This window comes from Furipterus horrens, unplaced genomic scaffold, assembly GCF_987537825.1.
Source record: "Furipterus horrens unplaced genomic scaffold, mFurHor1.1.pri manual_scaffold_1, whole genome shotgun sequence".
Classification (NCBI taxonomy): domain Eukaryota; kingdom Metazoa; phylum Chordata; class Mammalia; order Chiroptera; family Furipteridae; genus Furipterus; species Furipterus horrens.
Genome location: NW_028327171.1, coordinates 218,071,469 through 218,085,289, shown reverse-complemented (window position 1 = coordinate 218,085,289; position 13,821 = coordinate 218,071,469). Strand labels below are relative to the sequence as shown.

General features: G+C 52.4%; 1 protein-coding gene across 1 annotated transcript in view; it reads left to right on the top strand.

The window, feature by feature from the left end:
- Positions 1-13,821, top strand: part of KIF1A (kinesin family member 1A) — a 63,378-nt gene that overhangs the window by 2,470 nt on the left and 47,087 nt on the right. Inside the window, exon 2 of the mRNA XM_090285342.1 lies at positions 13,549-13,715. Coding sequence (XP_090141468.1) covers positions 13,610-13,715 — 106 coding nt within the window. The 5' untranslated portion in view covers positions 13,549-13,609. The remainder of the gene's footprint in view (positions 1-13,548; positions 13,716-13,821) is intronic.

Genomic DNA, 13,821 nt, shown 5'->3' with positions numbered 1-13,821 from the left:
CAGCACACACACACACAGGCAGGCCAGGGCGGGGGTGGGACCCCTGCAGGGCCTGTGCCCCACTGCCCCACCTGGCCTAGCAGGTGGCTGTTGGCTCCTGACAATGACCAGATCCCATTCAACTTCTGATCCTGGCTGCTGGTGAGGGGTGCTAGCTGACCCAGGTACTCCCAGCCCAGCGCCTCCAGGACCTGATGACGGAGTCACTGCATCAGGGTCATTGGAAGGATGAAGGGCACATTTAGGGTCAGCTGGCAGCTGAGGCTAAGCCTCCTGACCTCTCCTGGTCGCTCGGGAGGGCCTCAGTACCCCGACAACACCACCCAGCACCTGCCTTCACCCCAGCTTCCCCTGCCAGCTCCCCTTGGTCTTTGAAGGGGAAGCTGCGCCCCTTGTGGCCTGAGGGTCACTCCCATCTGGACAGTCTGCCTGCTCACCCTGGCTTTAACCCCCTAATCCCCAGTTCCATGGGGTGGGGAAGGGCCCCCCCACTCCTGCTCAGTTGTTAGCTCCTGGGGGGTCTGAGGAGGGCAGGCCCGGACGCCACCTGCCAGGTTCCCAGTTCTCAGTCCTCACCCCTCCCCAGCGGGGTCCCATCGGAGCGGCCACCTGGGACACACACGCACACACTTGCAGTCCCGCACACCTGCTCACTCACCTCACTGCACGCTCACCCCCAGGCTCACACTCATTCACACGCATGTGCAGAGTTTGCTGCAGGCTGGGTCCCCTCAAAGGCTGCCACTACCTCTAAGCTGCCTGTGAGCACCCAAGGGTGTCACCCCATCCCCACTGTAGGTTGGGGGTGGGGAGTTAGAGCGTGGGCATGCATTGGGTGCAGCCTGCAGTGTGCACGTCCTGTGAGCCCCTCATCTGATGCCCCCCAAGACCCCACGGGGCAGACGGTGTCCCTCCCATCTTTCAGGCTTGGAGACCGAGGCTCCTGAGGGGTGTGCCTTGTCAGGGAGGGTCTGGGACCTGCCCCAGCTTCTCCTGACTTCCAGAGGTTTCTGTCCCCCTCTCTACACCCGTCCACCTGCCCTGCCCCACCCCTCTGCCCCACGGCACGGGTCAGCCCAGTCCTCTGCACAGGCGCCCAGTAAAAGCTGTTCCAGGTTGAGCGGGGGGAGCTTGAACCCAAGGGTCCCTTTCCTGAGGGTGAGCAGCTGTCACCCTGCCAGGGCTGGGACCTCTGTGTGTCTCCATTCAGGGCCTGCCAGCCTCTGAGGCCGCTGCCTTCCTTCCTCCGTTTCATTTTAATGTTCATAATTTTGATCTTCTTTTTCTTAAGTAAGTCCCTTTGACATTTCATATAATAATGGCTTGGTGATGATGAGCTCCTTCAGCTTTACCTTGTCTGGGAAGCACTTCATCTGCCCTTCCATTCTAAGTGATAGCTTTGCTGGATAGAGTAATCTGGGTTGTATGTCCTTGCTTTTCATCACCTTGAATACTTCTTGCCAGTCCCTTCTTGCCTGCAAAGTGTCTTTTGAGAAATCAGCTGAGAGTTTTATAGGCACCCCTTTGTAGGTAACTCTCTGCTTTTCTCTTGTTGCTTTGAGGATTCTCTCTTTATCTTTCACCTTTGGCATTTTAATTATGATGTGTCTTGGTGTGGTCCTCCTTGGGTCTAGCTTGTTTTGGACTCTCTGTGCTTCCTGGACTTACATGTCTATTTCCTTCACCAAATTTGGGAACTTTTGCTTCATTATTTTATCACATAAGCTTTCAATTTCTTGCTCTTCCTCTCCTTCTGGCACTCTTATGGTTCAGATGCTGACACATTTAAAGTTGTCCTAATAAGCCTCTCCTCATTTTTTTCAATTCTTGTTTCCTCATTCTGCACTGGCTGACTTTTTTTCTTCTTTATGTTCCAAGTCATTGATCTTAACTCTGGTTTCCTTCCCTTCCCCATTGGTTTTGGGTGGATTTCCCTTGGTTTCACTTAGCATAGCCTTCACTTCTTCCCTTATGCATCTGCTGTACTGAAGCATATCTGTCAAGCCTGTGAGCATCTTTATCACCAGTGTTTTGAACTCTACATTTGTTAGGTTGGCTGTCTCCTCGTCTATGAGGTTGGCTATCTCCTCGTCACTTAGTTCTCCCACTGGAACCTTGATCCGTTCCCCCTTTGGGGCCATATGTCTCTGTCTCCTCATTCTGACAGGCTCCTGTGTGTTTGCCTCTGTGTCTTAGGCAGAGCTGTCACACCTGTTACGTTGTAAGGGGCGGAGCCTTAGGGATTTGTCAGTACAGGGCGACCCGTTTCACCAGGTTGTGCTGCTGTGTGTGTGGGGAGGGGTCTGAGAGGAAACAATGCCTCCTGCCCAGCACTTGCCCCTTTTGCAGGCACTTCTCCCACTTTGTACGGGACTGGTGCCTCTCTAGATGTTGCCATGGCCGTCGTTCCCAGAGTGGGTGGGTCTGTGATGTTCTAGGTCCATGGGGGCCCTTTAAACAAGCGGACTCTGCTGAGAGCCTGGCAGTTTCTGCCTCCGCCCCAACCCCCACTGGTCTGCACAGTCAGAAGCAATGAGGCTTTATTTTCCTCGGTGCTGGGACCATGAGTTGTGCCGTCTGGTCCGGGGCTGGGAGTGCTCCCCAGGTGTCCCTCCCGACTTTTTAAAACATCTGACTGTGCTTTCTAATGACCTGCCACTGCCCCCACTGCTGCCACCATCACAACGCATCCTCTCCAGCCTCCTACCTGTCTGGGTGAGTATTTCTTCTTTATATCTTTGTTTGTTGGACTTCCATGCAGCTCTGTTTTCTGGAACTTCTGGTTATCTCTAGTTGTGTGGTAGTTGTGTTCCTTCTTAGCTGTGGAGGGAGATGCAGTGTGTCTGTCTACGCCTCCATCTTGGCCGGAAGTCTTAATTACTATAGTTTATATGAAGACAATCAATAGGGCATGGTACTTTCTAGGTTCTTGTATTTCTTTAAGCTTGTTTTTGGTGTTCTTAGCATCTTACTCTTCCATATACATTTTTAGGAGCAATTTGTCAAGTTTTATATAAAACTTGATGGAAATTTCATTTGAAATTGTGTTGAATTTTTGCCTTCTTTTGGGTGAAACTAAACATGTTGAAGATATTGGCATTTTTTTCCATCAGTAGGTTATAGTTTTTAATTTAGATTTTTTATCATGCTTTTTGTAAAGTAAAAATTTTTCTTCATAAAAATCATATGCAGCTTCTGTGATATTTATTCCTATAAAGGTACTTTACACTTTTGGTTATTTTTAAGATGGTACCTTAAAAAATACTTTAAAAAACTCTTTGTCTCTAGTGTAAACCAACATGGTGGTTTCTAAACTTTGCTGAAGCTTCCCACTAATGCAAATATTTGTCTGTGGGTGCTCTTGATTCCTGTTTAGACGAGCAAGCAGTCTGCAAATAATAACAATTTTGTTTCTTCCTTTCCATCTCACATTTTGTCATTGTTATTTCTTTTCCTTGTCTTATCACTCGGGCTGGCTCTCTGCTACGATGTTAAATAGAAATGCTAACAGCAGGCATTTTAAACTTGTTCCTGAATTTAAAGGAAATGTCCCTAATATTTCAGCATTAAGTGTGAATTTGGAGTAGGTTTTTCAGTAAGTACCTATTATGAGATTAAAGGAGTTTCATTTTATTCTCATACTGCTCAGAGTCTTGTCATAAATGAGTTTTGAAAAGTAAGGAATGCTTCTCTGGTGCCTGCTGAGAGCCTCATGTGGACCTTTCTCCTTTCACGTGGTATGTGGTGAATTACATTAAACAGCCATGTGAGCGTCCAGACTCACGTCACGTTACCTGGAGTAAGTGTCTGACCGCATGATCCTTTTCATCTGCTGCCTGGCTTTCCTGCTGATGTTCTGGACTTTTCTGTCTATGTTCCTCGGTAAAACTGATCGTTTCTCAACCTTTCTATATCTCACTGGATGCCAAGGTCATGCTAGCCTCAGTGATTGAGCTGGGGATATGATCTCTCTCCCTCTGTCTCCCTCCTTTGTCCTGTTCTGGTGAAGAGTTTGTGGAAGAGGATGTTTCTCTCCCTTTCTGCCTCCCTTCCCTCACTTTGAAAACAATAAATCATAAAAAAAAAAAAAAAAAAGAGTTGGTGTCACATTGGAATTACCTGTTTTTTTTGAATGCATGGTAGAACTTTCTTATAAAATTTGTCTGAGTCTGCTGTTTTACGTGGTGGGTGGATTTTAAAACTATTTTTTTAGTGGTTGTAGGAAAATTCAGGTTTCCACTGACTCATTTTTCTTGTAGCTCTAGATCACCTGATTCTAGACATTTCTATATTGTGGACAGTCTGAATAATGTTTTCTTCCTACAAAGGATGTTGGGCTTTGTTTGGCAGGCAGTTAAATTGGTTGAGGAGTAACCTGATCTTTCCATATCTGATTTTAAGCTTTTCTAGAGTTATTCCAGGGATAGTTAAACCCCAAAGTATTGAATTCTTTGGGGTTCCTACTGAATGTCTTGGGGAGAGAGATCAAGAAAACTCTCTTCTGGCTGGTTGAAGCTCATGTCCTCTCACTCACGTGGGTGCTGGGGGTTATTCAGTCGGCTTTGCCGGGGCCATTTCTAAGCATATGGGTGTTTAATGATTTTTTATTCACGTGTAGTTGTATTGTGTTCAAATTACATGACCCACTGGATGTGGTCTTTGAAGCTCATCAGGAGCGGCTTTACGGCTAGCTCCATGGTGACGTTTCATCAACGGGCCCCGTGTGTTCAGAAAGAATGTTTCCCTAGTTTTTGAGAACAAGAGAGCACATGTTGGCTCATGATTGTTCTGTTGTTCCGGTCTTCCACGCCCTCCCCGTGACATGTCCACTTGGCCTGTCCGTCACTGAGAGGGGTGTCCCAGCGCCCTCTGTGCTGCATCCGCGAGTTCTTCCACGGGGCGTGAGTCTCGGTTCTGTTCTCCGCGTTTTGTCTCCGGGACCATTCTGGGTACATTTTTTCTGACATATTTCGGTTCACTCATTTTCTGTTGAGGTCCATTTAATCTGCTGACTCACCTGTCCGTCAAGTTTTAACATTAAATGATTACGTTTTTATTTCCCAAGTTGCATGGTTTTCCCTCCTATTTTACCCCATTATTTCCCATTCCTGCTTATTTCTATAAACTTTTTAGGCGTACTCATCTTATAACTGGTGTCTGACAATCCCAGTGCTGAAGTCCTTGGGAATCTGATTCCGGTTCTTCCTTTTCCTTCCCCCGTGACTCTCGCTCGTGGGGAATTGCGCCTCCCGTGTTTGGTAACCGCTGACTGCGAGCTCACATCTGACTGATCTTCATCTGTGGGAACGAGGGGACCTCGGGGGCAGCTATTTCCAGCATCTCCGAGGAGCACTGCACTTGCTTTGCAAGGCGCTTCGGTGCAAACTCCCGAGACCGACCGCGCTGATCTCTCAGAGGGTTTTCTGATCGCGCAGGTGTAAATGTGAAACCCACACTCACACGAGGGCAGGTCTGTGGCCTCAAATTCTCAGGAACACTGGCTTCTTCACCACATGGAGCTGAGAGTCACTCAGCTAATTCCCTGTGTCCCTTTGGGGGCGGCGGCTGTCCCCCAGCCTTCCATTTCATGGCGTCCAGCTTTCTGCAGTGACCGGGTCCCCGTCCCACGTGCCTGTCTGAGGCCACGCCTCCCTTCCCCCACCCAGCAGGTGACCCGCAGGTCCCTGCATTTCTGGCGTCAGCAAACACCTGCACTTCCTGCCAGGCGAGCTTGCCGTCAGCTTTGGCTCCTCCTTCCTCTTACTCCCCTTCCTCAGGAGTTTTCTCACTTTGTTCTGACGTGTGTTATTCATCCCCAGCATCCAGGTGGTTCCTAGTGGGGGCGGGTGTCCCCCATCCTAGTGCCAGAGGGGAAAGTCTGTCCCTCACCCTCTCCTATCAGCTGAGGGACTCGCATTGTAACGAGCAAACTGCTTTTGGTCTTCACACACGTACCAGTGTGTGCCCCACAAAATGCAGTCTTTTCATTAACTTAGTTACCTGAACCCCTTGATAATTACTTGAAAATAATTCTTTTTAGGTTAAATGCGACGGGCGCAAGTCAAGGAGCCTAACTTGCCTGGAGTCAGAGCCCCGGGCTCCCCGACGGCTCTTCTTCCGTCTCCCTCGCCCTCCTCCCTGTCGCAACCCTGCGTCCTTGTGAGTGACAGTGGGGGCCCCCGGGGACTGATCCTTTCTCCTGCCCCCCGCAAACGCACACATCCGGCGCCCTCCCGGAAATTGCCAGCCCTGCCCCAGCGGAGCCTCGGCTGCTGGGTCACCCCCACGGGGTCCTTCTCAAGGTGAACCTTCCAGTCCTGGAGCTCCCTGAGGGACGCTGGGGTCTGGAGGACCCGGGGCTGATGTCAGGGGACCCCCCGGCCCCCATGCTTTTGCAGCTGTATGTTTCTTTGGGGGCCCTGCTTTAGCGGCACTCCACAGCGTTGGTGCACTGGGTCCTCTGTGCTTAGATCAGGGTCGTCTAATATCCCGTCAGGTTGGTTTGGTTTGGTTTTCTTTTTGGACCCATGGCTTATTTAGAATTGTGTTGCTTAATGTTGAAGCAATTGGGGGATTCTGTATTTTACTTTTCTTTTTTTAATGATGCATAACTTAGTTCTACCATAGTCAGAGAACGCTTGTCTTAAGATTTTAATTTTAAATTGAAATTTGTTAGAGTTTGCTTTATGACCAGCCTGTGGCTGATTCTAGTAACTGTCCTATGAGCACTTTAAAGAAATGTGTTCCATACATTGGGTTGGCCAAAAAGTTTGTTCATTTTTACCCCTCAAGATGGCTCTAGTAGCGCTTAGTTGTCATTAACTTCATTTAAAACAATTTTGTTAAATTGTATTGGGACAGCTGTCATGTCAGCATGCATTTAAAAAAACTTATCAAAATGGTGAATTTTTGTGTAGCTATTTAAATATTGAAGCTGGACGAAAATAAGCAACATTTTCAGCATATTATGCCTTGTTATTTCAAGCAACGTGAACGCACAACTGAACTGCAAAAAAAGGTCTGTGCTGTGTGTGCAGAAGGGGCTGTGATTGATCAAACACGTCAGAAGCGGTTTGTGAGATTTCGTGCTGGGGAGTTCTCACTGGACAGCGCTCCAGGGTCGGGTAGGCCAGTTGAAATTGACAACAATCAAATCGAGACGTTAATTGAGAACAATCCGTGTTCTACCACGTGGGAGATAGCGAACATACTCGAAACATCCAAACCAAACACCGAAAGTCGTCTGCGCCAGCGTGGTTATGTTAATGGCTCTGCTGTCTGGGTTTCCATAAGGGAAAAACCCTTCCTGGCCGTATTTCCTCATGCAGTTCTCTACTTAAACATAATGAAAACACTTCGTTTTTGAAACAAATTGTGACTGGCAATGAAAAGTGGATACATTACAGTAACGTGGAACGGGAGAGGTCATGGGCAAGTGAAGTGAACCACCCCCAACCACAGCAAGGCCGGGCTTCACCCAAAGAAGGGGATGCTGCGTACACGGTGGGACTGGGGGGGCGTCCTCTGTTATGAGCTCCTTCCGGAAAACCAAGTGACTAATGCCAACGAGCACGGCCCCCAGTGAGACCCGCTGAGAGCCGCGCCTGACAAAAGCATCCGGAATCAGTCAGCAGGGAACGCACCCTCTTCCATCGGGACAGCGCAAGACCGCGTGTCTCTCTGACGACCAGGCCAAAGCTGCACGGCCCGGCTGGGAGGGTCTGACTCCTCCGCCGTATTCACCAGCCATCGCACCTCGGGGTTTTCGTTTATTTGGGTCTTTACAAAATTCTCTTAGTGGAAAAAATTTCAGTTCCCTGGGGGGCTGCAAAAGGCGCCAGAACAGTCTTTGCTCCAAAAGATAAGAAGCTTTGGGGGATGGGATTGTGAAGCTGCCGAAAGGGGGCGGAACGCGGCGGGGCAGAACGGCAGATGGGTTCGTCGTTCAGTTCGGTTGGTGGTGAAAATGAAAAACGTGTCTCTTAGTGTTACTTTAAAACTGAATGAACTTTTTGACCAACCCAATATATGTTTCCTTCTCAGTACCCAACAGAACAAGCAAATCCCAAATTTTTATTTTTTCGTTTTCAGTCTCTTCTCTTTTTAAAGGTGTCTCTTATCAATAGAACATAATCTTTAAAAATCTGTTCTGACAATTGTATTGTTTTACTTGGAGTATTTAGGTCACTTCAGTCTTAAATGTCTGTTTTCATTTGAGCTGTCTTTCTTCCGTTCTGTTTTTCCTCTTTAATCGCCGTCTATTGGATGAGTAAAGGTATTTGAAAATTTTTTGTGTTGCTAATAAGTTGTTCGTTATACATTGCTTTTCTGCTTTTTCAAATGATTGTGCTAGCAGCTGAAACAGGTGTCCTTGTCAATCTAGTAGGAAGCATCACTTTTCCACCCACACGGTGTTGAGACCTTAGAACCTTCCCTCCAGCCTTCGCCATTTCTGTGGAGAAGTCACTGGTCCGTCTTACTTTTGTTTCTTTAACTTTTTTTTTTCCTGGTGCTTTTAAGATTTCTCTCTTCATCTTTGGTATGAGCAGTCTTACTGTGATGTGGCTTGGTGTGGCTTTGTTTGGATTTATCCTGCTTTGTGGTTTCAAGCTTTTTGGATCTGTGGTTGAGAAGCTTCCGCAGTTTTAGACGGTAAGTGGTCATTATCTTTTCACCTGCTGCTTCCCTCCTTTCCATTCCTTCTCTTTTTACGTCCCAGTTACACGCATGTCAGACCGTCCCATGGGGCCCTAGGTTTCTCTGACTCTCATTTCTGTGTTTTCCATTCTTTTTCCTTTGTTCTTCGACTTTCTAGTGACCTTTCATCCAGTTCATGAATACCGTCTTCTCTGAGTCTAAGCTCTTGAGCTCTTAATTTCGGTTATTGTGTCTTCAGTTCTAGAATTTCCATCGGATTTTTTTTTTATATAGTTTCAAATCCTCTTGTAAAATTCTCCATTTTTTCACTTATTTTCTTCATTTTTTTCTCTCTTATTTTGAACATACAAGTCACGGCTGTTTTAAAGTCCCCATTTGACAGCTCCTAGATCTGGATCATGTGTAGGTGTGTGTCTTTTTTCTCTTGGTATTTTTCTTTGCCCCCCCCCCCCAATTTGATTTGAACCATCCCGTCCTGTCCCTTTTCAGGCTTTGTACCTTATGCTTTAATGCCCGAAGTCACCTATTAAAACACTGTAGAGATTCCAGTTGGTTCACCTTTTCTCTTCCCGGCAGATTGAGCGGAGGGTCAGAGGCTGCTGAGTCAGGGCGGCCCTGCGGTTCCGATAAGGCTGCTGCCCTGCTTTTAGATTCTGTGCCTTCCGGGGCTTTCCGACCTGGCCTGGTGTGGTCACTAGGGCCCCTCCTCCTGGGGATCCTGGGCTCCGATCTCTGTCTCCTCAGCACCCGAGACTGTGGAGACTCCTCTTTGATCTTCAGCGGCTTCCTGCTTGAGTGTGTCAGCTTCTCCTCCTCACGCCTTCAGGGTTTGGCCTGTGTCTTAGGGGAGAACTGGCAATGTGTTTGGCTTCATTCTCTCCATCCTCTCAAGTTTGTTTCTCTTGACCGAAGGCTCTGCAGGTTCCCCCATCCCTCAGCAGCGGCTCTCTGCCTGGGATGCCCCCGGGGTCCCAGCCTCTGGCCTGGTGACCAGCACGCAGGCACGCCCCGAGAGGGTGCGGCAGGACGCTGGTGCCGTCTCCTGCCCAGGCAGCGTCCCGTCTCTGGGCTCTGGCCTGCTCGTCCGTGTGGCTTCAGTAGCTCACAGGTCCCTTAAAACAGATTTAAATTTTTACCCAGCTTCTCTAGTCGTTCATGGCCGAGGGGCGTCTCTCTGCTGCCCCCAAATGACCACCTGGGGCAGCGTCTTCCTTCGCATCGCGCGTGGTGTTAATGTGGCGCCCCCACCCCAGGGCCACGCGCGGAGTCTACTCTGCGTTCCTGCACGGCTCTCAGAGGGGACGGTCCCGCTCCGCTCCTCTGTGTGGGAGAACCAATCACCCGGGACGCTGCCTTCGCGCCTGCTGGGCTTGTGGGTGCGTCTGTGCGTCTGTGCGTCTGTGTGTCTGTGTGTCTGTGTGTCTGGGGTCACGCTGAGTGAGTCCTTCCCATCGAGCTGTCAGTTCGTGTCGTTACTCGTCGTCGTCGTCGGCAGCCGTCCGTCTCGAGAGACGATGGTGTAGCTTCTTTAAGAGTCTATCTGCACCGCCGAGAATGGCTGTGCAGTCCGACTCGGGAGTGACATGGTATCTGTCTCCTCCCGTGTTGAATCGACATCTTGCGATGACGCTGAAGCTACAGAGCCTGGACAGGGTAATATGGAGGGTCTGCTGTTGCCCATGCAGCAGACCCCCCCTCTCTTCGCAGCTGAAGGGTCCAAGGGAAAGACGGAGTCAATACAGCTTGGCTTCAGGTGCGCCGCAGGAGTTGCCGGTGATGACTACAACGTCAAACCGCCTTAGGGACTCCGGCTCCGGATTTTCTGTCGGGGTTTACTCCCTTAGCCTTTCCCCTGAAGAGGTATGCCGCAAGGCAGCGGAGGTTTTTTGGAGTCAGAGTTTTCCTTCTCTGATGTACCCTGCCTGACTGGAAGATCGAACCAGCGACACTTAGCTCGCAGGCCGACGCTCAATCCACTGAGCTAAACCAGCCAGGGCTTTCGTGTCGTTACTAGACGTGGGAAATTACCGTAGCTGTTTAGTGCGTGTGGTAGCTGGGAAGGGGCGCTGCGCCCTTAGCTCTCATTTTTTAAAACTCTTCAAAACACCTGCCAGACTGCACCGAACATCCTGCTGGGATATTCTGCTTATCGGAATTGCACGGAGTTCATGTTGGGGGAGAACGGAAAATCTGCAGCATCAAACTGAACACGTGCCTCCATAAGTATTTTCTTCATTTGTGATAATTTCCTATTTTAATGCTTGTTATCAGTCAAAGGATACAGCTTTTTTTTTAAAGGCACAAGGCTTCAAGCTTGCTAGAAATCTCATTCAAATTCACGTTCTCACCGGGAATTCCCGACCTCGCTCTTACTGTTCTCACGTCAGCCCGACTATCCTGAGACTTTTCTCAGTTGCAAAAGTGCAAAGATTTCCCAGCAAGAGGAACGGTGGGTGTCAGAGGCGCGTCCCTCCAGCCCAGGCCCGGGCGGTGGGTGTGAGGGCGCTGGCTGCGGCTGTGGGGGCTCGTGGTGCGGCCGGGCGTGACTCCGGCCCCCTGTGAATCCTGCGCCCGCCCCCCTGGCTTCTGCTCCCACCCTGAAGTTGTTGGCCTGGCATTTCCTTCCGCCTCTGTAGCCCCTGAAAGAGCTGTGTGCCTGGGGGACAGTCCCGCTTTGTCTGTCCTGTTCTGGGGAGCTCCGGGGACTCAAGGAGCTGGCCCAGGGCAGAGACTGGGGTTTAAGCCCCAAGTGTGCACGGACCTGCACTCCTGTTCCCCCGCATCCTCAGGGATGGGACCCAGGGTGCCCCGCGTGCTCCTCCTGCTCTTGATCCTGGGGTCCCCAGAGGACATGGCTAGAGGTCCCCACCCTGTCCGCACGGATGGGGGGTTGGGACTAGGTTCTCCTGGGGTGGAAGCGTGAGGCAGAAAATCCCCCCTAGGCTCGGCAGCGGCGGTGGGGGGCTCAGGCAGCGCATTGCCCGGTCCTCCATCTGCAGGGGCAGCCTCGGTGGTCCCCGCGAATCGCCTTCCCGCCGGATGGGGCTGGAGGTGCTGGGTACCCAGTGTCATGGGACCATCCCTCACGCCTGTGGCTGCACTGCTGCCCACAGTGACACTCGGTCCCCGTGTGCCTGCTCTGGAGCCAGGGGTGGCGCTGTGCCAGGCTGCCCCTCCCGCGGCCTCCCCAGAACCCCCAGGTTCTTCCCCTCTCTGTGCCCCTGTCCTGACCTTGGCACATGGGGAACGGTCTTCCGTCCCCTGTGCTGAACGAAGCTCACTGGTCGCGGCTGGGATTCAGGCCTGCGGGCAGCCAGGGCGGGAGACAGGCTGCCACCGACCAGAGCTCCTGCCCGCCTCGGCCGGCCCCTCTGCCCCGGGCTCCTCTGGGCGCCTCGGCCGGGCACTGTCCTACCTGTAGGGCCGGTGGTGGGTGCCAGGGGCTGCCCCCCGCAGGGGAAGGTTGGGGTGTTGCGTGGGACCCCCTCACTGAGCCCAGGCCCGTTGCTCCCTGAGTCCCCACCTCCTGGGCCTGGGATACGCCCACAGGGACCCCCCCGCCCCCCGCCCACCTCCCCTCCTGTCTCCTCTGTGCCGGCTGCGAGCACTGTTTGCCGGCTCACCTCTGACCTGCGGGCTTTCAGCACCAGGCGCAGTCCTCTCAAGCCGGCACAGACCTGGCTCTGCGCCCACCCTGGGCCTGCGTCCTCGGGGAAGCTGCTTCCTCGTTGTCAGCGAAGGTGACCTTCCGGTGGACGTGAAGGCCACCCTCCCATGCACCGGGGCGGCCGCGGCCCCCCGGCATCCTGCGCCCCTCCCGGAGCGGCCATTTCTTGCTGGGAGGTCACGTATGAGCATTTAGGAACACTTTCTCTCCTTCCCGCGTGTCTCTCTGTCCTGTTGTTTTTCCGTTTGCTTCAGTCTCTGTGTTTCCTGCTAGAGGGTGAGCTGTGGCTCCGGGCAGTTTCCCAACAAAGAACCCTGCACTCCGCAGCGGCGGGGGCTGGGGCCACGCCAGGCTTCCGGTGACCCCCAGCCCTCTCCCCAGCCTCACGCCCCACCTCAGTGGTCCTCAGAGCCCCTGCCCAGGCTGCAGGGAGCCTCACTCTCCCTGGGCAGCCTCCGGCCTCCTGCCTGGATGTCCCCAGGGCCGGGGAGGGCCTGGGGCCGCTATAACGAAGTAGTCGTAGACAGCAGAGATTCATCGTCTCCCAGTCTGGAGGCTGAAGCCCAAGACCAAGGTGTGGGCGGGGCCGGTTCCTCCTGAGGCCGGACGGAGAACGGGTCCCTGGCCTCTCCAGCTCCTGGTGGCTGCTGTCACTCTCTGGTGTTCCTGGGCTTGTCAGGGTGTCACCCCATCTCTGCCTCTGTCTTCACAGGGCGTCCCCTCTGGGGGCATCTGTGTCCGAATGCCCCTGATTATAAGGACACCAGTCATATGGGGTTAGGAGCCCACCCGACCCCAGGTGACCTCATCTTAACCAGTTACGTCTGCCAGGACCCTCATTCCAAATAAGGTCACGTTCTGAGATCCTGGGGTTAGGGCTTCCGTACGTCAATTTTGAGGGGATGTAATTCAGCCCATAACGGGGTCGCTTTCACAAACGTGTGTTGGTGCCACCCGAGGAGCCCGGAGCCTTTCAGGGTCCCGCTGCGAAGTGGTGGTTTCTGGTTGGTCTCAGGCCCCCGGCCCCACTCACTTCATCGGCTTCCTTCCTAAAGTCCGGGGTGCTTCTTGCCTGCAACTGCCCCCCAGCCCCGTCATGTGGGCTGGGACCGGCGCGGGGTCACATTGCAAGGATTTGGAGGGAAGTGGGTTCAGCCGCCTGCCGGAGAAGCCTGTGCTGCCTTTTCGGATGTCCTTTCTGATCCTTGCCTCCCTTCCCCCAGGGTGCCTTCCGCCTTCTGGGGCTCGACCGTTGACCAGGCCTGACCCGTGGACGCTGCAGAGATGGCGGGGGCCTCGGTGAAGGTGGCGGTGCGCGTCCGCCCCTTCAATTCCCGGGAGATGAGCCGCGACTCCAAGTGCATCATCCAGATGTCCGGAAGCACCACCAGTGAGTACGCCGCGGCGTGAGGGTCACGGGTCCTGCCTCCCGGCCCCGGCCCCTGCTCGTCCCCGCGGTGCGCTGGTTTCCTGGGGCTACACTCACAGGCAGCCAC